The 21,036-nt window shown below is 41.1% G+C and overlaps 1 protein-coding gene across 2 annotated transcripts in view; it reads right to left on the bottom strand.

The window, feature by feature from the left end:
- Positions 1-7,207: 7,207 nt before the first annotated feature.
- Positions 7,208-21,036, bottom strand: part of corin (corin, serine peptidase) — a 41,300-nt gene continuing 27,471 nt past the window's right edge. For both annotated transcript variants that reach the window (XM_066720730.1, XM_066720731.1), the window contains exons 12-22: positions 18,954-19,099; positions 17,437-17,544; positions 16,129-16,242; positions 15,729-15,839; positions 14,863-14,986; positions 13,842-13,970; positions 13,379-13,428; positions 12,996-13,170; positions 11,840-12,111; positions 11,601-11,734; positions 7,208-10,726 (exon numbers count right to left, since the gene is read on the bottom strand). In XM_066720730.1, the coding sequence (XP_066576827.1) occupies positions 10,544-10,726; positions 11,601-11,734; positions 11,840-12,111; positions 12,996-13,170; positions 13,379-13,428; positions 13,842-13,970; positions 14,863-14,986; positions 15,729-15,839; positions 16,129-16,242; positions 17,437-17,544; positions 18,954-19,099 (1,546 nt within the window). In that variant the 3' untranslated portion in view covers positions 7,208-10,543. The remainder of the gene's footprint in view (positions 10,727-11,600; positions 11,735-11,839; positions 12,112-12,995; positions 13,171-13,378; positions 13,429-13,841; positions 13,971-14,862; positions 14,987-15,728; positions 15,840-16,128; positions 16,243-17,436; positions 17,545-18,953; positions 19,100-21,036) is intronic.

Raw genomic sequence — 21,036 nt, 5'->3', positions numbered from 1 at the left:
GTGAGAATAATTAACTTTGTTAGAGAGAAAACATTACTGTCACAGATGAAGATGTCTAAATAATTGTGTGTGGAGTTATTTCATGTAATTTTCTTTGCTGTCAGTTAAACAATTATAAAATCAAAGTATCGTGTGCATAAGAGCCCTTCACAATGACATCAAAACCTGAATATATAGATTTGAGACATGCATATAACACAGACTTATACTTTCAAATCTAAATTATCTTTATTCCTTAAAATTTTTTGAATTAACAACTTGTCTGCAGTATATGGAACTCAGTTAAATACATAAAAGGTCTGTCTATGTAACTTTCTCCTGATACAATCTCCTGCTCAGTATTTGTCAGCAAGGTCTTGCATCTACTAAACTGTATTTTTTAAAGCTTAGATGTTTAGTTACATAGACTTACAATCATCCTCTGCTGTAAATATCGTGAATCAATGACCATTGTTTTCACTTGGTGAGATATTTCAAAGTGTTTTGCAATGTTAAAAACAACAGAAGGCCACTGACCTGGGCCTGGGGGATTCATTCTGGGTTCAGAAACAGGTTTTCATTATCGTCTGTATAAATGAAGCTTGCGGAGGTTGATTAACCATGATGATACGTCTTGCCACAGGGACAATCGAGACTTGGAGCCCCTGCGCTGCTGCATTATTCAGCACTACAACATGTCTGAGGAAAAAACAGAGGTCCTATATTAGCCAGGCTATTACCCTGTAAGGGCTTTATCCCCAAGCACAGTGCAGTTCAAGCAAGCAGTGATGGTGACTGTAGATACTGACCCACAAGGTGCAGGAACGTGAGTTGCCTGCCACAATCTCTGGAAGTGCAACATTGGACGAGTTTTCTTCCCCACCCCCTGACCAATAGAGAAGTATGCATTGCCATGTGCTGAAGCTACTTGTTAGGTGTTAGACAGATTGTTACAGTACTTGGCTTGTTTGTTCCTTGGCTTTGCGCAACATTTCATTAAAACTTCATTATTTTTCATTAACGGATTTTAGCAGTCGGTTTGTAATAACATCAGGGTAACTGTGAACTTGAGCTTCGATCACATCATGTTGGCAACCGTACCTGTCTGCAACTCAGAGGGGCTGAAGATAGCGAGGTGGGGAATCGGCTCTTGGAAGTTAGCGTCAGACCTGAGCCAGTGTGCTGTAGCCACATCGCTGCCAGCGTGACTGTGTTTATCGGATGCCTCCAGGCTACAGACAGACTCCTGTCATACTGAATACAAAATAAATTGAGGAAAATTCTGTGAAATTAAGCCAGTCATACTGAGAATAAAGAGAGACTTTTGTATTGGCTGCTACTGGCTTAAAACAAGGGAGGGATTTACTAATTGTGTATTATCTATTTATATCAATGTAAATTAATTACACTAATGAATGCCATCAGATGCTATTAAACACACTATAGGCCACATTCCCTGTCAATTCCCACTGAAAGTCAGAGGAGTTTCAGTTTTGTCCAACTATATATTTACCATTTCAAAAGTAAATTATATAATATCCCAAAATATAAGGATACTATATCAGTGCATCTTTTAGTATTACCCTCAGCTTTTGTTTTGATGGTCTTTCCCCCCATTGCGCAAGTTCTTGAACCCCAGAGAAGGCACTGAGCTCAGGTGATCTCTGAGTGATCCTCACTGGACTCCTTCTCAGTAAGAGACATCGTGCAGATTTTTACCCCTCAAACACTACTAAATTGCACAAATAAATGTTCATGCGTTTAATCTGTTTCGACATCAAGGCTCACGAAGAGGTCATTCCAACTATTGACCCTGAAGAACCTCTCACATCTAACCAGCAAAGTAAATGTGTAATGTGCCAAAATCAATGGACATCCAGTGTGCATTTATATCTGTCATTGATAGCTGTCTGTTTTGTTAGGGTTGTTTTCATTAACTAGGCAATATATTAATACCGGGTAAAAATACTTTAACAAATAAGCAGAAAATCTACAGTTCTGCAATGTGTCCTCACACAAAATGGCATGTATTACACACTGCACTGCTGTATTCACCGTGAGTGCAACAGAGAGAGGACGAGGCAGCCGACAAAGAGGCTGTTCACAGCACACTGGGTAGTGTGTGGACCGGCTAATGTATCTCTCCTGGTTAAAAGAAGCTGTGGCTTGAGGTTGCAGTTAAAAATATCAGATAGCCAGTTCCTAGAGTTTAATGTCTGATCAGATGAATATCTGATGTATGCCCTTCCACTCTCTGTGATGTCTGTGAGTGAAAACTTCAGGTACAGTACATCATTTCCCAACACACCAGCTGATGGCATTTTTTTCCCAGGATTGGTTAATATGTTGCTGGTTGTTGGCTTGCGGGGTGAAAACGAGACATTTTCGGATGGTTACACAGCAGAGCAAAACGGCAAACACAGCGGAACAGCCACCTCCGCCCACCGCGTGCCAGCCCACTTCACCGACGGCAGGTCTCCGGGCAGTCAGACAGCAGGCCCAGCCAGACTCCTCGGCCCAGGACTGCCGTTGACATGGCCTGGCTGCGGGCTGTCCATTCACGCTCATATGCTCATTATCCTGCCCCAGTTCACCCCTCTGCCTGCTTCACCCCACATTCAATCGGCATGAACACACACATGGACCGCCGGCACACAGTACACAAACTGTGCCGACACTCACTCTCCTTCAAGTCAACATTGGCACAGACCTCTGGTTTCTTTAACTCCATCCACCCCCGATTATCCTTCTGGAATTGAATGAGGAGATGGAACTCATTATTTCTCTCTGCCAAACACACGCATTAAAACTGCCAATTTAGTCTTGACACTTCCAACACAACGGGGAGGGGTCAGCACTGGAGCAAGGCGAGTTTTGTACACTTGTCTGGGATTTATTCTCAAGCATAAAGCTTAAATGTATAAAATATTTGGCATAACGTGAGAATTACTACCTCAGTTTATAAATTGATTATTATTATAATTGCTGTAGTTGTTATTATTTGTCTAAACATAATTTAAATTATTATTATTATTTTTACATTTTAAATGTGCTAGAAACACACAGTTAAACCAAGGAAGCACATTCGTTACAGCAGAGGAGGCTAATGAACTTAGATTGTCATACAGAACTGGTGTACTGAAAACACTTTTGTATTTAATTCCCATTTGTCCCTGAAGGAATACATATTTTAAATTCTAAATGGTTGGCAAGAGTGAAAATGAACATCAGCATGAAAATGATTATTATTACAATTTCTTACATTACATTTATTTATTCCCATTAAGTGAGGAACACAAACAAAGGGAAGGGATTTGCAGTCATTAAAGCAGGGGAATCATTCCCATGGTGTGATAAACAGGAAAGGATGCCCTCAGCCCTTTTATATTATAATCACCATCACTATTACTGCCCTCAGTGATCTCGTTGAGTCTAATAGGCTCTCCTGATGCTTGGCCGACCGTACTGAGCTCGAAAGACTGGGTGGCCAGGCCTAATCCTTCTGCTTAGTGGAAATATTTGTGAAAGTGTGCATCTGTATAGGCTAAAGCATGGGGATGGAAATTATATATATATATATATATATATATTATCAATCTCTCTTAAGTCTTTGCTCAAATTCATTTTTAATGGTATAAAAACTAAGCACGTTCTGCCTAATGCTTTTTCTTTCTTGAAACCACAACGCTGTTGATCTCATAGCTCTTTGTCTCCAATACGCAGATGAGTATTCCTGTTATGTGGCATTGATAACAACAATCAAAGAGTTGTATCTTTTAGGTGTGTGAGGGGGAGCAGAGTTTTGTATATTTAATAAATTCTGTTCTGCTTTTTTGTTGGATTGGATTGGACAGATGATAGCAAATCTACAAAAACATAGGCATGGCACAGCCAGTCTGTAACACAGCAGGATTAGGTACTCTCTGAATCTGTGGCACAGCGTGATTCATAAATGGCACAGCATTATTAATGCATCGTAGCCACTGCTGGGCACATAAAAGGTGATGTTCAAACAATGATCTTCCTTAAATGGAAACAAATATGCCCAAGCATCCCATATGCATACCAGATCAGTACATCCTCCGTTTTGTTTCAAAGCTGTTTTTAGTGCAGTCTATAACAGGGGTGGTCAACCCTGGTCCTAGAGAGCCACAGGGCCTATACTGTTTTATCCAGATCGTTAACTGCTTAATTTAACTAATTGTGGGTCTTAATTAGGCAGAATGTCCCTGTGTTTGGAGTATCCAGTGATCAGTGATTTAGAGAGACCTGTAAAACCTGCAGGATTGTGACTCTCCAGGAACAGGGCTGCCCCCACCTGGGCTTTAATGTTCCTGATAACCAAACAAGCTTTTTGCATGATTTACATAAACAGATGAACAAAGTCTTAACTCCAACAACATTAATGCTTACAAATCAGTTGCTTCGGGGAGAAACAAAATCTAGTATTGTGTCGCCTTGGAGCTGTCTGTTATATCCGTGGTTCCCAGCCCTGGTCCCAGAGGACCCCCTACCCTGCTGGTTTTTGTTCCAACTGAGCTCTCAATTACTTAATTTAACCCTTAATTGAAATTATTTTATTACGACTTACTTTATAAATTGATTAACTGATAAAAAGTTGGTTCCTTCATAAGATAATAAGTCCCTTGTACAACTTTATACTTAACTTTCAACCCCTGATGTTTAAAATAATTAATTGGCTCTGATTTAGGAAATTATTACTTTAAGTTATTGAGAGCTGGTTCGATCAAAAACCAGCAGGGTAGGGGGTCCCCAGGACCAGGGAGAGAGCCACTGTTTAAAATAACTAATTATTTCAAAGTACCAGATATTCTAACAACTTAAATAATCAACTCCAAGTTAACACTGACTTGATCTCTAGTTAACCTATAGTCTACTTATTTAATTACGTACTTGTAGCCACCTGCAGTTAACAAAAATGTTATTGAGCTGTGAGAGGTAATTGTGGCAGAAATTGGTTTGGAAAAGATTTTTGTTTGAGTAGATGATCAGGTACAATGTAATGTTTTAATAGTAATTAAATTAACCCTGAATGAGTACCTCTGTAGCAGTTCCAGCCTCCTGACCTCTTCTCTCTTCATCTGCAAGGGAGATAAATGTAGATCTATGGCTTTAACATGGTAGGCATGGCAGGAGATTAGGTTCAGAGAAAAAAATTGATGGGTAGAATTCAGACTTTCTGAGGTAAGGTTTAAAGCCTCAAAGAATGATATTTCATATAATCTAATATATATCTAATCTAATTATAATAATATAATCTATTATATTACAATAGGAGTAGAAAATTACAATGGAGCTGAGTAGACTTAGCAGAAAATGGTCTTTTAGCTCCGCCTTGTGGTCATGTGATGTACAGTGAGGGGAAAAAGTATTTGATCCCCTGCTGATTTTGTATGTTTGCCAACTGACAAAGAAATGATCAGTCTATAATTTTAATGGTAGGTGTATTTTAACAGTGAGAGACAGAATAACAACAAAACAATCCAGAAAAACGCATTTCAAAAAAGTTATAAATTGATTTGCATGTTAATGAGGGAAATAAGTATTTGACCCCTTTGACTTAGTACTTGGTGCCAAAACCCTTGTTGGCAATCACAGAGGTCAGACGTTTCTTGTAGTTGGCCACCAGGTTTGCACACATCTCAGGAGGGATTTGGTCCCACTCCTCTTTGCAGATCCTCTCCAAGTCATTAAGGTTTCGAGGCTGACGTTTGGCAACTCGAACCTTCAGCTCCCTCCACAGATTTTCTATGGGATTAAGGTCTGGAGACTGGCTAGGCCACTCCAGGACCTTAATGTGCTTCTTCTTGAGCCACTCCTTTGTTGCCTTGGCTGTGTGTTTTGGGTCATTGTCATGCTGGAATACCCATCCACGACCCATTTTCAATGCCCTGGCTGAGGGAAGGAGGTTCTCACCCAAGATTTGACGGTACATGGCCCCGTCCATCGTCCCTTTGATGCGGTGCAGTTGTCCTGTCCCTTTAGCAGAAAAACACCCCCAAAGCATCATGTTTCCACCTCCATGTTTGACGGTGGGGATGGTGTTCTTGGGGTCATTCCTCCTCCTCCAAACACGGCGAGTTGAGTTGATGCCAAAGAGCTCGATTTTGGTCTCATCTGACTACAACACTTTCACCCAGTTCTCCTCTGAATCATTCAGATGTTCATTGGCAAACTTCAGACGGGCCTGTACATGTGCTTTCTTGAGCAGGGGGACCTTGCAGGCGCTGCAGGATTTCAGTCCTTCATGGCGTAGTGTTTTACTAATTGTTTTCTTGGTGACTATGGTCCCAGCTGCCTTGAGATCATTAACAAGATCCTCCCGTGTAGTTCTGGGCTGATTCCTCACCGTTCTCATGATCATTGAAACTCCACAAGGTGAGATCTTGCATGGAGCCCCAGATCGAGGGAGACTGACAGTTATTTTGTGTTTCTTCCATTTGCGAATAATCGCACCAACTGTTGTCACCTTCTCACCAAGCTGCTTGGCGATGGTCTTGTAGCCCATTCCAGCCTTGTGTAGGTCTACAATCTTGTCCCTGACATCCTTGGACAGCTCTTTGGTCTTGGCCATGGTGGAGAGTTTGGAATCTGATTGATTGATTGCTTCTGTGGACAGGTGTCTTTTATACAGGTAACGAGCTGAGATTAGGAGCACTGCCTTTAAGAGAGTGCTTCCCTTTAAGAGAGTGCTCCTAATCTCAGCTCGTTACCTGTATAAAAGACACCTGGGAGCCAGAAATCTTGCTGATCGATAGGGGATCAAATACTTATTTCCCTCATTAACATGCAAATCAATTTATAACTTTTTTGAAATGCGTTTTTCTGGATTTTTTTGTTGTTATTCTGTCTCTCACTGTTAAAATACACCTACCATTAAAATTATAGACTGATCATTTATTTTTCAGTGGGCAAACGTACAAATCAGCAGGGGTCAAATACTTTTTTCCCTCACTGTATATTGTTCACTATTATTCACTATCTTCATCTGGTGATTTTTTGTAGAGTACACCCCCCACGCCCCAACACACAACCACCTCCCACACACATTTTATCTCACCTCAATGGAGAATGTCCCTTTTCCTCTGGGTTAAAGTGTGAGCCACGAAGAATGATCAAAAAGAAAGATGACTGTCTTCAATCCAGCATCTTTGCCAGCTATGTTGTGCATGTATTACAACAAGAGTATTTACAAATATAACAGCTGTACTTGTAATATTATTATTTTATTTCTTGGCAGAAGAGAGAAAAGTGGTGTTTCAAAGACAGCTATTCATTGAAATAACAGTGTCAGCATTGCCAGGGAGGCTTCGATACCTTGTGTAGTACCAATTGTATTGAATTATTTATTTTTATTTCCAGATATTTCAAAAACACAGTTTAAAGGGTGCTCTGAAGAAAACTGCTTCAAAAGTCTGGCAGTGGAGTCTTGCTATAAAAAAGTGTATTCCTAATATTCCCAGTGAGGGTGACATGAGAATCACACCACCTTGGTTACTAGTGCTGTGACACAGGCAGATTTCCTCAATTACCTTATTTATTTTGTATTGTTTACATGTTTTTTCTTTGCTTCATAAACATATTTTTTGTGTGTCCAACTTAAATTTGCTTTGGAGACACACATTGTTGACAAAATCAATTGTCCTTCACATTAGAGGCATACCAAAACCTGTCCGAGAGAGACACGTTTGGTATGTGTGCCATATAATATACTTGTTTTCACATGTGACATGTCTTTCTTCTTATGGTTTTTCAATTATAATTGAAACCATAACGAAGTGTAAAACTACCAAAGTCATGTTTGTGAGCCAATACAGTATAATCATGTGTGCACATAGAAAAGCAGTAGAAAAATACTTAAAAAAATTACAAACAAGAATTCTTTACATGGAATGTTACATTAAAACACTGAAGCAGAAATGTATGTATATATCTATAGAGATACAGAGAGAGAAAGAGGGGAAGACAGATAGATATAGAGTTATATACACATACGCAGACACACACAGTCACTGACATCAACAATAGTTATCGCTCACAGTATGAGATTTCCATATAAACAAAAACCTACAAAAAGAGTATGCACAAAAACAGGCTTTGGCATCAGTCATTCAGTTACTTGGTGTATATGATACATGTAGCTTTGTTGTAATTGTATAAAAAATATGTGTCAAACACAGACACAAAAGCTATGTGATTATAATCTTAATACTTTCTTTAACTTTGACAGTTACTGGTAATGCAAATCCACAGTCATCATCGTGTAGGTTGAGTCCCATGTAGTCTAACTGTCAACCATTAAAAGTACGATGTTAAGGTTGAACAAAGCAGAGATACAGAGCAAGTATTTCAACTCGACAATGGCATTGTCTCGTAAGCCACAGACATCACACTGTCTCTCGATTCATAATGTTGTGGTTTTGATATATTCATCTGCATTATTATATTACACTGCTATGACAAGTTCCAGTGTTGCCCCCTATTCACGTACTGACCGAATTTCTCTCAGTACATAAAGTGTAATTGTGTTTTTGCTTTTAATAGCAGCGAAACTCTGTCCAGTATAAACAGTATACTGTCCCCACAGTTTACATTTACCATTACATCACCTTATAAGCCTTGAACACAAACTCTTTTGAGACAAACTGTAAAGTGAATACATAATAGATACTGTTTGCTATTCATTTTTGGGTGAATCTTCCTTGACAAGAAACATTCAGAGTGAATTGCTAGCGGGTTAGCGGACAGACGTACAAAATAAAAAATAAAATGTAAAAGTTCTGAAAGCTTCATTGTTTACACTTGTAAAAAAAGCTTCTGGTGCTACTACTCCATCTATACATTTTTACAACTAAGAAATAAATTGTCTATGTGCTCCTTGTAATTATATATGTATATATATTTACAATATGTTTAGGTTTCTCTAGTCTAGCTTCTGTAACTGAGAAGATGAGGCTCAGTTGAGAGTTTTGGACATTAATAACGATTAGTGTACTTGGAGATTTATATCAGCTGTATTATACTGTAGATAGCTAGATTTCTTTAAAAGAGACGTACTGTACGTTATAAAAGGAAAGCTTGCACCGACAGTGTGCTGAATTACAGAGCCACTTGGGCTTATGTTTCAGTCAGCAGCCATTTCCCTGCAATAATATAACAGTCTTCACTTGTGCACGAAATAGTAAAACCTTGCCTATCATAAGTTTATAAAAAGGCTGGTTATTAGCAAGTCACTTTGACGCTGGTCTCTAGTGTTTAAATGAGCATACAAGTGCAATTCAAGTTGCAAGTGCTTATAGACTTACAAACAAGATGAAAGTACCAGGCGAACAGTAGTTCAGCTTTTGCCACCTTCAGTGTGATGAGAGTGTCTCTTTTTAAAAAGTTATGCTGAGCTGACCATGACAGACTGAACGGGGTTCTGTGAAGTGGCCTCGTACACATATAAAGCATTGTGGGACATCCTGTGGTCTTGATGTCAAACGCACTGTTAACCAACGCCGCTCACTGTGAACAACACACTCCCGATACATATCATCAATAGAGGTCCGTGCGATCAGTTAATCTGAACCTCGCTGTTTATGTCACAGGCATCAAGAAGAAATCCCTATTTGCTTTAAGTGTTTTGTTGCTGTTATTACATGATCTATCTGTTCGACCTTAACTCTAAACCATTGCACAAGTTCAGGGCACAGCAGCATGGTAAATGAATGCAATAATCACACTCAAATCACTTGTAGCAGATCTACTCCATGAATCGCTAGCATAACCACGTGATGGCAGAGCTCACTAGAACTGTCTGTGTATCTACTGATGTGTGCCTACCTACAATAGGAGCTATTCACATTAGCACAATGTATTCTGGCCCTAGAGGTAAGATATGCTTTGTCCCGTCCCATCGTCGGGGACTTTCTATCCTACAGAATATGTTCTTCTTCCAAACTAGTCTGTGACTTTCCGACCCTCTGATGAAGAGGTCATCTCGGTGACCGTGTCCGGGGCAAGACCTGGTGTTTTAAACGTACAGTTCAAATGATTTAATGCTACCTACTGGATCATGAGTCCTATATAACCTTTCTGTTAAAAGCACAGCTGTCCTGATTCAAATTCAGCTTCTATTCTCTACTACAGAAAGGGAAATTGTATACATCAGGAAATGGTTTTCCGTATCCGTGTACTGTAAAGTGTATATAAGATATACGATTATGATTTGTTAGGTAACATGTTTGTCCATACGAACAAAGCAATATAAATTAAGAAGTAACAGGATGACAATCACCCCTGTCCACAAGGCTCACAGCCTGATGAGTGGTCCTCCTTGGAATGGTCATCAAACACAGTGAAAATGATCAGAAAAATCCCCAACTTCCCAAACGGGAGGCTGCAGTGGAGCCCCCTCCTCCACTGGCACAATCCTACCTCTCCTCCAGGAGTCTGTCTTGGTTTCTTTGAAGGAGGCAAAGATCGTTCGTCTGTTTATGCCTTCCTTTAACCACTGAAGCATTTTAACCTCTTGTCAAATCACCGTCCCCTGCCAGTTGTGCTAATTGAGGAAAAACGTGTGCAGATATATCTGTCTCTCGATCCAGTCCACGAAATGGGTCACGTTGCTGTAGACACCTGGTCCCAGGACTTTGGAAAAACATACTGATCCCCAAGATGTGAGCCCGTACAAACTCCAGCGTCCGTCCGGCTCCTGACACACCAGAGGGCCCCCACTGTCACCCTGCAAGATAGGGACGGGCGAGAGAAGCGTGTATTAGCTGGCCTCGAGAGCTGTCAGATGTACCTACTCCCTTCACTTCTGCAAAAAGGTCTGAAGTGATGGTAATTGAAGGCCCAAACCACACACTTTTCTGTGAAGTATGTTGGCACATTGTGGTGTAATGGAATCTAAAGTTCTGCTCATTTATCTTTATGGGTTTATGGGTTGGCACGAAAGGCTGAAATGTTTTCATCCATAATTATACCTGTTATATAACGACGACCAACACTAGACCCTTAAAATGTTGTCCATCTTATCTCCTCGTGTGTAGTATATTAAAGTAATACAAAAATAATTATCTTGAAGTTGGGGGTTGTAATGATTCTGCAAAGCCCTGGATTAGTAATATCCCCAGCCTTAAAATGTATATGTAAATGTAAATGTATGTGTGCAATCATTCAAATGTATAGATTTCGCCTTAGTGTCTACATAGCTTATTGAGCCATGGTCCACAATGTTAGGCAGATACAAAAACAATCCTCTGTGTTGCCTGATCTCTGTCACATTATTTTATGAGGAGTTTACACAGACTTGCAATTACTGACCTTTCAAACAGTTTTTAGATTATGTTTTGACATGTGACATGCAAACAAAGGCTGCAACAAGAGCCTGGGCAGAAGACTGTTAACTTAATGCTAATTGGATTCCTTCTAAAACTATTATCTCCTGTCTTTGTGTATTTAAGACATTTTCTCAGTGTGTATGAATATTAACAGGAGTGACTTTAAAAGGGTCCTAAAGAATATAAATGAAAATCATTAAAACTTCAAAAATACTATGACCACACTGCCCACCGGGTACAAAATACTTCACACAGCAAGTGTCCAATTCTCACCATGCAGGAATCGACTGTGCCGGACTCGTATCCAGCACACAGCATCCGAGACGTGATGGTTTTCATATCGAAGTAAGACTGACATTGATCCATGGAGATGATCCTCACCTCCCCTTCTTGCAGCTTGAATGGCACTGAAAAACAAAATGGAGAACGCATTCACGTCATGAAGCTGCTTTAGTCAAAAAACAGGCAAGAGAGGGGTTCTTTAACTCGGACGTGGCTAAATGGAAGCGTACTTCTGTTGCCCATGTGCCCCCAGCCAGTGATATAGCAGTAGGTGTCCGGCTGAGGGGGCTGGACCCGGTGAGGTAAACACACTGGCCGGACGTAGCTCGTCACGTTGACCTCGCTGTCCAGCTCCACGATGCTGATGTCATAGTCCACCACGGCCCTGTTGTAGCGGGGGTGCACGATGATACGGGTCACCCTCCTGGTCTGCATGAACGGAGACGAGTGGTCCAGGTTGTTGATGCCAAACACTACTTTCCACACATCTGCATCCTCACGCCTGGGCATGAAAAACAAACACAGAAACACACAAATAAATATTCAGGTATAGGAGTACAATGCTATTAAATTATATATTTTGAAATAATGATAATTGATGCTTGTTGGTGTCCATTAATAACTAAGTGATCAAGGATCCTATCCAGTCTGTTTTTGAATGTTCCCAAATTGTCTCTTCAGCCACATCGCTGGGGAGTTTGTTCAGATTGTGACGCCTCTCTGTGTGAAGAAGTGTCTCCTGTTTTCTGTCTTGAATGCCTTGAAGCCCAATTTCCATTTGTGTCCCCGGGTGCGTGTGTCCCTGCTGATCTGGAAAAGCTCCTCTGGTTTGACTTATGACATATTTGTGCTCTGCATTTTTGTAAAATCATCCAAAGCTATTTACATTTGTACATTCCCATTAAACATTCTGTGTTTAAAATGCAAATGTGTTTTCAAAAGTGTTGCCTCAGTAGATACTATTTATAATAATGGTATTATGTGTTCATTTGAGTGACTGGTTAATTGTTAAAGAGATAAAAGAACCTCGCAGACTTCATTTTCAGAGCAGATGTACGGAGAAGAAGAAAGACAGCTTGTCAGTACAGTAAACAAGGTTACTTTTCCTTAAAACCAATTCCAGATCAGTCCAGAATTACAACCCCCAAAATTGTAACTATTGAACCTCGACATAAATGCAATATTGTGACAAAACACGAAGCTCAAAATGGAGCGCACACCCTCACATCCATATCTCGGAACGAGGTGTTGTGCATCGAGCAGGGCCTGTTGCACCCAATCAAGCACATGACTTATATATTTACACCCCGGAGGACAAGGGGGTAAAATTGGGAACTGTTTGGGGCAGGGCACTGCGCAATGGTGCAATGAAAGGCAATCACTCACCCCTCAAAGCAGTGCGCCACCGTCAGCACCCACTTCCTGCCGATCAGCACACAGCCACAGATGTGCCCGCTGGGGTCGCTCTGCAGGGAGCACTGCCAGGGCCAGCGACCGGGCCGACTCGTCCGGCCGCCCAGGATCCGCTTCGACATGCGGGCTGCAGGCCGGCGCCCACAGTCTGTCGGACAAGACACAGGTCAGCAAGAGCTGGGATTGTTTCAGCATTTCATTCAACCTCCTCACACACTTTGCCATCTCTGACTGTTTTACAGGGAATGACGATTCAATGACGTACAGCTTTCCTCACAAAAAACTCCCACAGAGCATGCCGAATTGTATGTGCAAATAATCCACCAATAATAATATTGTTCGATCTTACTACCTACCTTCTTTAACACACTGAAGAGACACCTTTCGTCGGCTGTGACAGCTATGTCTGGATGATAATAAGAAAGAGATTATAAAGATGGAAAATGTTACAGTTAGTTTCCACAGAGTTTCAGCTGCAGTCTATCACTCCTCCTGAAACTGCCTGTGCTTTATATCCCAGTGCTTGCATTAAATGTTTCTGACACCTAGTGGTAAGCAGGCAAAATGCAACTGAGTGAGTGGTGAGCATTAAGTTCCAGACAATGACACAACAGGTGTTGAGACAATACAGGTAAGCCCTCTTTTGAAAGTGTAGCTGGAATTTGAAGACAGACAGGATGAAGCAGCGTCGGATTTCCTTGTTATGGTTATAAGCCGGACACTGATATTTTTAGTTACGGTTATCGAACCACTGGTGATAGAAGTGATATAAGTGTGCAGATCCCCCTCTGCACCTCGCCATGCCCAGGCCGCTCTTACCCTCTCTTCTCCAGCAGCCCCTGCAGGGCGGACCCGTTCCTGCGCCTCCAGTCGGGGTGCAGGTGTAACCACCTCCTGCGCCCGTGCTGCCCGTGCTGCTCTGGCACCATGTCTACCACGGCTGGCTCCCTGCGCAACGCATGAGGCACAAACAAGGGTCAGATAACGCAGAAGGAAGAAAATACGATTTTAAAATGTACCTACAAATCCAAAATAAACCTAATGCCCCTCTTAAACACATCGAAACAGAACACCCCCATGAACCCAAACCGTGGACATGTTAAATCCTTTGCTTCCAAAAGAGTCTCCTGTCCTGAGCTTCTTCATCCTCTGTGTTATTATTTTGATGTTTCTATCTATATTATCACTTTTTAGCAGCTTTTTCTGACAATGTCTCGAACCCCATGCAGGGGAAGTGTGGTGACGCACACGTTGTGACGCACGGTGGCGGACATGTGGCGGATGATGGACTGTGAAGTATTGTTAGACTTCCGCTCCTCGCTCTCAAGCTCGATGAATCATTACGGAAACAATGACGGCAGTGTTTAACAATAATGAGACGAAGACGACAATTAAACAAAGAGTCGCGAAGAACACGGGGTGTAGGAATTGAAATGTTTCTTTCTGCTGTTAATTTTTTGCCCTGTGGTTTTCTTTGTATACAAAATATATATTAATATGGCAAACCTGTTCCATATCTATTTGTGTACAGTCCAAACAAGAGGCAAATCTTGTTATAATAACTCATGTTATTCAAAACCCACTTGCTCTCTGACAGGAAATCGTGGCAGTCTGATTCTTCCAAAATGATACAGCTCTCATCACTCCTGTGAGAATCTAATGTTATCTACAGTTAACCTCTTTAATCTCACATTAATACCTCAGTTATGTGGCACATTGGCAACGAGTCGGAAGATAAATCGACCGTGTTTTGGTGCGGCAGACTGACTCAAGGCCTTCCTGTACACAACACCGCCTGAGCTGGCAGTTCTCAGTTTCTTCTATTAGCTACTGACCTTACCCTAAACCCATCTGCTTGCAGGCCAGCTGGTTCAGTTCGTGATGCCAGTCATCTGCACACACCTGGTACTCGGAGGCTGTTTTGTGAACCATCAGCAGGGAGGAATTCGTCTTGGACAGAGACACTGTGGGCAGCAGTAACAGGTTACAAGGAAGTTTTCAGTGTGAGCCTGGATATAACCTATTCCTTTAATTTAGTACGGGATTTATTCATTTGTTTTGTTTATTTACTGATGTCAACTTTTTTTCTTTATCTGTGTTAATACTGTTTTGTGCAGCCATAGGATAGTGCCTTAGGGTTATCTTAAAATGCATATCGTTTTCCAGAAGAGGTATAAACTTAAATGCCAACAGGCTGAGAAAGCTTTGGCTTTTGTGCCAGGTGAGCTGGGAAACTGGCCAGTAGACCTCCAACCTGGGTCCTGCAGAGCCCTCAGCCCAGTCAGCTTTATAGGTCACCCTAAATCACCAATTTAAAATTAAATGGGAAAACCGGTTGGTTGTTGATAAATTAAGTCAAACAAAAGAAGTCCCCAGGAGCTGAAGGGTGTTCAGCCGAATGTTCCAAATTATCTTTAAATGACAAAATTTACCAAATCACCCACTTAATTGAATACAATGAGATGCTTCCAGGATCCAAGTCTCTACAAACCCTGCTGTGTCGGGGTCCACTGGGACCATGGTTGGAGACAGCTGGTGGAAAGTGTGCTTCTTTCCTGCAGTCTACTCAATTAAACTAATGACCGCAACGCAGCAGCTTCCCAACCTGCATAACTCTCAGTTCGAATCAACCAGGAGCCGGTTTTCCCTACTTGTAACAACTTGTGCGTTGGATACAGTGACATCTCTAAATAAATAAGGACTTACCACAGTCCCACTCGTCCGAGCTGTCGGAGCAGTCCTTCTTCCCGTCGCACCACAGCGTGCGATGCACACACTCGTGGTTGTTGCACGGGAGCTCGTTGTCTATGCATTTGGCTGAAAAAAGGTCACATTCATAATGATAACCAAGAGGAAATAACAATCCCAGTCAACACTGCTACAGTTGTAGGTATGGTAAAATTATTATTTAATTTATTAAAAAAAAATAGTTTTGTCTGAATGTTTTCTGCTCACATGCCCCTCTCACACCAGGCACAGGGCTGAGCAGGAGAGGTTTTAATGTTTCCCTGCATTATTAACACAGGGCCCAACAGAGCCGGAGTTTCTCATCTGAGACAGCGTGTGAATTCTCCGACGCGGCTCCCGGGTGACCAACGCCACTTACAGCAATTCTGCTCATCCTCCAGGCCCAAGCAGTCAGGAAATCCATCACAGATCATTGTGTGTTTGATGCAGCCTTTGTCCGACGGGCATTCCCACAGGCCGCGCTCCTTACAACCTGGAGACAGAGAGGTCGGGGATTAAGTACAGTGGGATGCGGTTTTCTTACAACTTGTTTGTGAGGCAATGACTAACTGCTCACAAGAGTGGAGGGTCGTGGGTTCAAATCCCAGGCGGGGGACAGTGTTGCTGTACCCTTGAGCAAGATACTGTACCTAGACTGCTCCAGTAAAAACACAGCTGTATAAATGGGTAATTGTATGTAAACATAATGTGATAAATTGTAACAACTGTAAGTCACCCTGGATAAGGGCATCTGCTAAGAAATATAATCTATTATTTTGCTTCCTTATATCAAATGTTCCTTACCTCCAATCTCAACTTTCCAACATGCTTTTCTGGGGTTACAGATTTGTGACTTTGACCCCCTAGTCAATGGCACTCGTTCATAAACAAACACACAAATCAGCCACTGTCCTGCATGGCAACGTTTCTAAGCAGGCATTTAGTATTCAAAGGGCAACCAGATGTTCTCTGGTAATATTATTAGTCTGGGTCAATTCAATTCGTGACTAATGTCTAGAACATGTCTGTCTTAAGACGTTTCTCTTCGAAGATGATTTGTGCCTCTTTCGAAGACATTCTGGCAATTTATTACGGGGCTTGTAAGTAAACTGTAAATCTCTGTACCCCTGCAATAAATTAAATTCACGAAATGTAACTGTCTTCTGTCTGAGTCAAATTCTCAGCTAGGGCTGGGTTTTGATTCACTTCCACTTTGTCATGGACTGATGCATTACCGTTAATAGTTCATAACTGTTTACTTATAGTTCAGATTACAATATTGATTTAATGTTCAGAGGATTGTAATGATTGTCAATTAGAATATTGTGTACTATATCAATTAATACAGTAAGATTTCTTAATTACATTTCAGATAGAACCCTTCTTGATAAATGTCAGACTCGCTTGATGCCCTCATTACCATAAAAACAAGTTGATTTGTACCTCCAGGTGGAATAGAACTGGAATTTAAATCCAGTAAAAGTGTAATTGATTAAATAGAGTTTACAAATGGCAATAAAAAAGGTTTATTATTAGTTAACTGCTATACGACAACACTATCTGACCCAGTTACTAGTATTTTACTATGAATCAGCTTCCTCTTTTCCTGAGGATCTCTAGCATCTAAGGAGAAAAACTCAGGGTTGGTCAGACGGGCCTGTTTGAACCTGAGGACCTCAACACTCACCACAGTTTTCCTCGTCGCTGTCATCATCGCAGTCTCGGTGGCCGTCGCACCTCTTCGAGGCCAGGACGCACCTGCCCGAGTTACACTTGAAGTGGCTTGGGGAGCACTCTGTCCACGATAAAAGCAGACGGGTTACATGAAGCCTGGAGAGAACGTCACGTTTGAATGTATGTGCTTGCGGAGAAAAAGGGTTTTGTAACGATGAAAGAACTGATTACAAATAAAAGCCAGGTCTGATTAAAATGCCAGATGCAGAAGTCAATTGTAATTAATGGATAAATGCGCCAAGACACACATATTTGTGTTCCACACAGTTTGTGCCAAGAAATCACGCAGACTCCTGCTTCAAACAGTGGATTATTATCAGCATCGCGTTTCCAGATCTTAAGACAGAAGTTATCTACATCTCCTGTACTTATACTGATATTAGTTTACAAGAGCCTTGATTCTGGAAACTGAAAGTTAATGCACATACATTTTTTGTAAAGTTACAAAATCACCTGTGTGATGTCATACTATAGTGTGTTAATGGCAAAAGCTAAGATGAAAACAAGTACCAAACTATACCTGACTGCACTTTTCTGCTGGGCATGAGAGTAATTGTAATTGAAGACAACAATACTTTGATATTTATCTCAAAAAGGGTTTTACATTACATAAAGCCTTTCAAAATGGTAACAATCTACAAAATGCAAAGACATAATGTACTATTTGAACTGTATATACAGTGTGTATATATGTGTGTGTGTGTAGAATAATCTTGCCTGTTAATAGCTTGAGCCATGGCAACATTTAGATTTCATACACCCACACAAAATATGGTGTGAATGTCTGACACAAAGAAGCAATGTAAAGGATCTATACCAATCATTCCTACTTGATCAAATGGAGGTAAAAGCAACAACTCTGCATTTGAAACAACTTTTATTTTACTCTTTATCAAGATTATTTATTTACCAAGGTTGCTGGTCTCTGTTCTCCCCCAAATACATAATGAACACATTCTGTATATTGCTCTGATTGAGATATTTTAGATTTTTCTGTCTCTTTCCAAACTTTCCTGGCAACACGCATATTTCCTGCTTGGTTAACAGATTGTGTTTAGCGCTTGGGTACTATGGAGCACACATCAATAAGCTCGCTCGGGAACTTGTGAAATGTTAGTGCTCACAAGACGCTGTCATGAGTTAATCCTCATGAGAGCTGATGGACCGGGCAAGCGTGGCAATGTTTCATAGCAACCAACGTGTCTTATTCCAGAAAAACATTTATTTGCAGAAATAATGTTTGAAGAAATCTTAAAAAACAAAAAACAATGAAGAAGAATCCTGGAAGAAATATATCACAATGAACCACATTTATAAAACTCTTGGTAAACACTTTTTTCCCCCATCATCAGAGAAATCATCTTTATCATTGAAGAGTTCCTTCACGTTGATTTCACATTAATTTAACTAGAACTTAAAAGGAGAAATACTTGGTGAATGTGTGTGTTTGTGTGAAAGGGTAACACAAACCATCGACATCCTGGTCCGGCAGCAGGCAAGTTGCATTTTCTTGCCCCTCCTCTGGGAACTGATTGCAGTCTGTGTCCTCTGGCCACTGCAATCCCACAATCCCTAGCACCGATTCACAGCGCTCCTTGGAGTTCTTACACAATGACCTACAAATACAGACATATTATTAGACACTGTTCAAAATGTATTGGCATTTCACAATATTATATGATAAGGAATTCTACACATGATTGAAGAACCTTAAATACTAAGACAAAAAGCTACAATAACTGTAGCTGTGTATATGATTTTGGTTTCGAGCAATCAGAACAAGCAGACGTATCCATATATATATATATATATATATATATATATATACACTCACCTAAAGGATTATTAGGAACACCATACTAATACTGTGTTTGACCCCCTTTCGCCTTCAGAACTGCCTTAATTCTACGTGGCATTGATTCAACAAGGTGCTGAAAGCATTCTTTAGCAATGTTGGCCCATATTGATAGGATAGCATCTTGCAGTTGATGGAGATTTGTGGGATGCACATCCAGGGCACGAAGCTCCCGTTCCACCACATCCCAAAGATGCTCTATTGGGTTGAGATCTGGTGACTGTGGGGGCCAGTTTAGTACAGTGAACTCATTGTCATGTTCAAGAAACCAATTTGAAATGATTCGATCTTTGTGACATGGTGCATTATCCTGCTGGAAGTAGCCATCAGAGGATGGGTACATGGTGGTCATAAAGGGATGGACATGGTCAGAAACAATGCTCAGGTAGGCCGTGGCATTTAAACGATGCCCAATTGGCACTAAGGGGCCTAAAGTGTGCCAAGAAAACATCCCCCACACCATTACACCACCACCACCAGCCTGCACAGTGGTAACAAGGCATGATGGATCCATGTTCTCATTCTGTTTACGCCAAATTCTGACTCTACCATCTGAATGTCTCAACAGAAATCGAGACTCATCAGACCAGGCAACATTTTTCCAGTCTTCAACTGTCCAATTTTGGTGAGCTTGTGCAAATTGTAGCCTCTTTTTCCTATTTGTAGTGGAGATGAGTGGTACCTGGTGGGGTCTTCTGCTGTTGTAGCCCATCCGCCTCAAGGTTGTATGTGTTGTGGCTTCACAAATGCTTTGCTGCATACCTCGGTTGTAACGAGTGGTTATTTCAGTCAAAGTTGCTCTTCTATCAGCTTGAATCAGTCGGCCCATTCTCCTCTGACCTCTAGCATCAACAAGGCATTTTCGCCCACAGGACTGCCGCATACTGGATGTTTTTCCCTTTTCACACCATTCTTTGTAAACCCTAGAAATGGTTGTGCGTGAAAATCCCAGTAACTGAACAGATTGTGAAATACTCAGACCGGCCCGTCTGGCACCAACAACCATGCCACGCTCAAAATTGCTTAAATCACCTTTCTTTCCCATTCAGACATTCAGTTTGGAGTTCAGGAGATTGTCTTGACCAGGACCACACCCCTAAATGCATTGAAGCAACTGTCATGTGATTGGTTGGTTAGATAATTGCATTAATGAGAAATTGAACAGGTGTTCCTAATAATCCTTTAGGTGAGTGTATATATATATATTCATATCCATGCACAGAGGGCTCACTAATCAGTGAGGGGGAAACATGCTGCATCATTACAAAGCATATGCATACTTCAGTTGAGTGAGTTCAGAATTTGCAAATGATACTCAAATGTGCAGATGATACTCAAATAGGCGGCTCAGCAGATACAATCTCAGCAGCACAGGCTATTCAAAGGGACTAAGATAATATTAAATTTTGGGCCGACACCTGGCAGATTAAATTCAATGTGGACAAGTGCAAGGTAATACATGCAGGTAACAGAAATGTCCACTATAATTACACTATGGGAGGAATAGAACTGGATGAAGTAACCCATGAGAAAGACCTAGGAGTCTATGTGGACTCCTCACTTTCTCCATCCAAACAATGTGGGGAAGCAATAAAAAAGGCAAACACAATGTTAGGGTATATTGTCAAAAGTGTAGAATTGAGAACAAGGGCAGTGATGTTCAGACTGTACAATGCACTAGTTAGAGCTCATCTGGAT

Source organism: Amia ocellicauda, chromosome 13, assembly GCF_036373705.1.
Source record: "Amia ocellicauda isolate fAmiCal2 chromosome 13, fAmiCal2.hap1, whole genome shotgun sequence".
NCBI lineage: Eukaryota > Metazoa > Chordata > Actinopteri > Amiiformes > Amiidae > Amia > Amia ocellicauda.
Note: the sequence above shows the minus strand (reverse complement) of the source record. Positions and strands in the feature narration are given on the sequence as shown.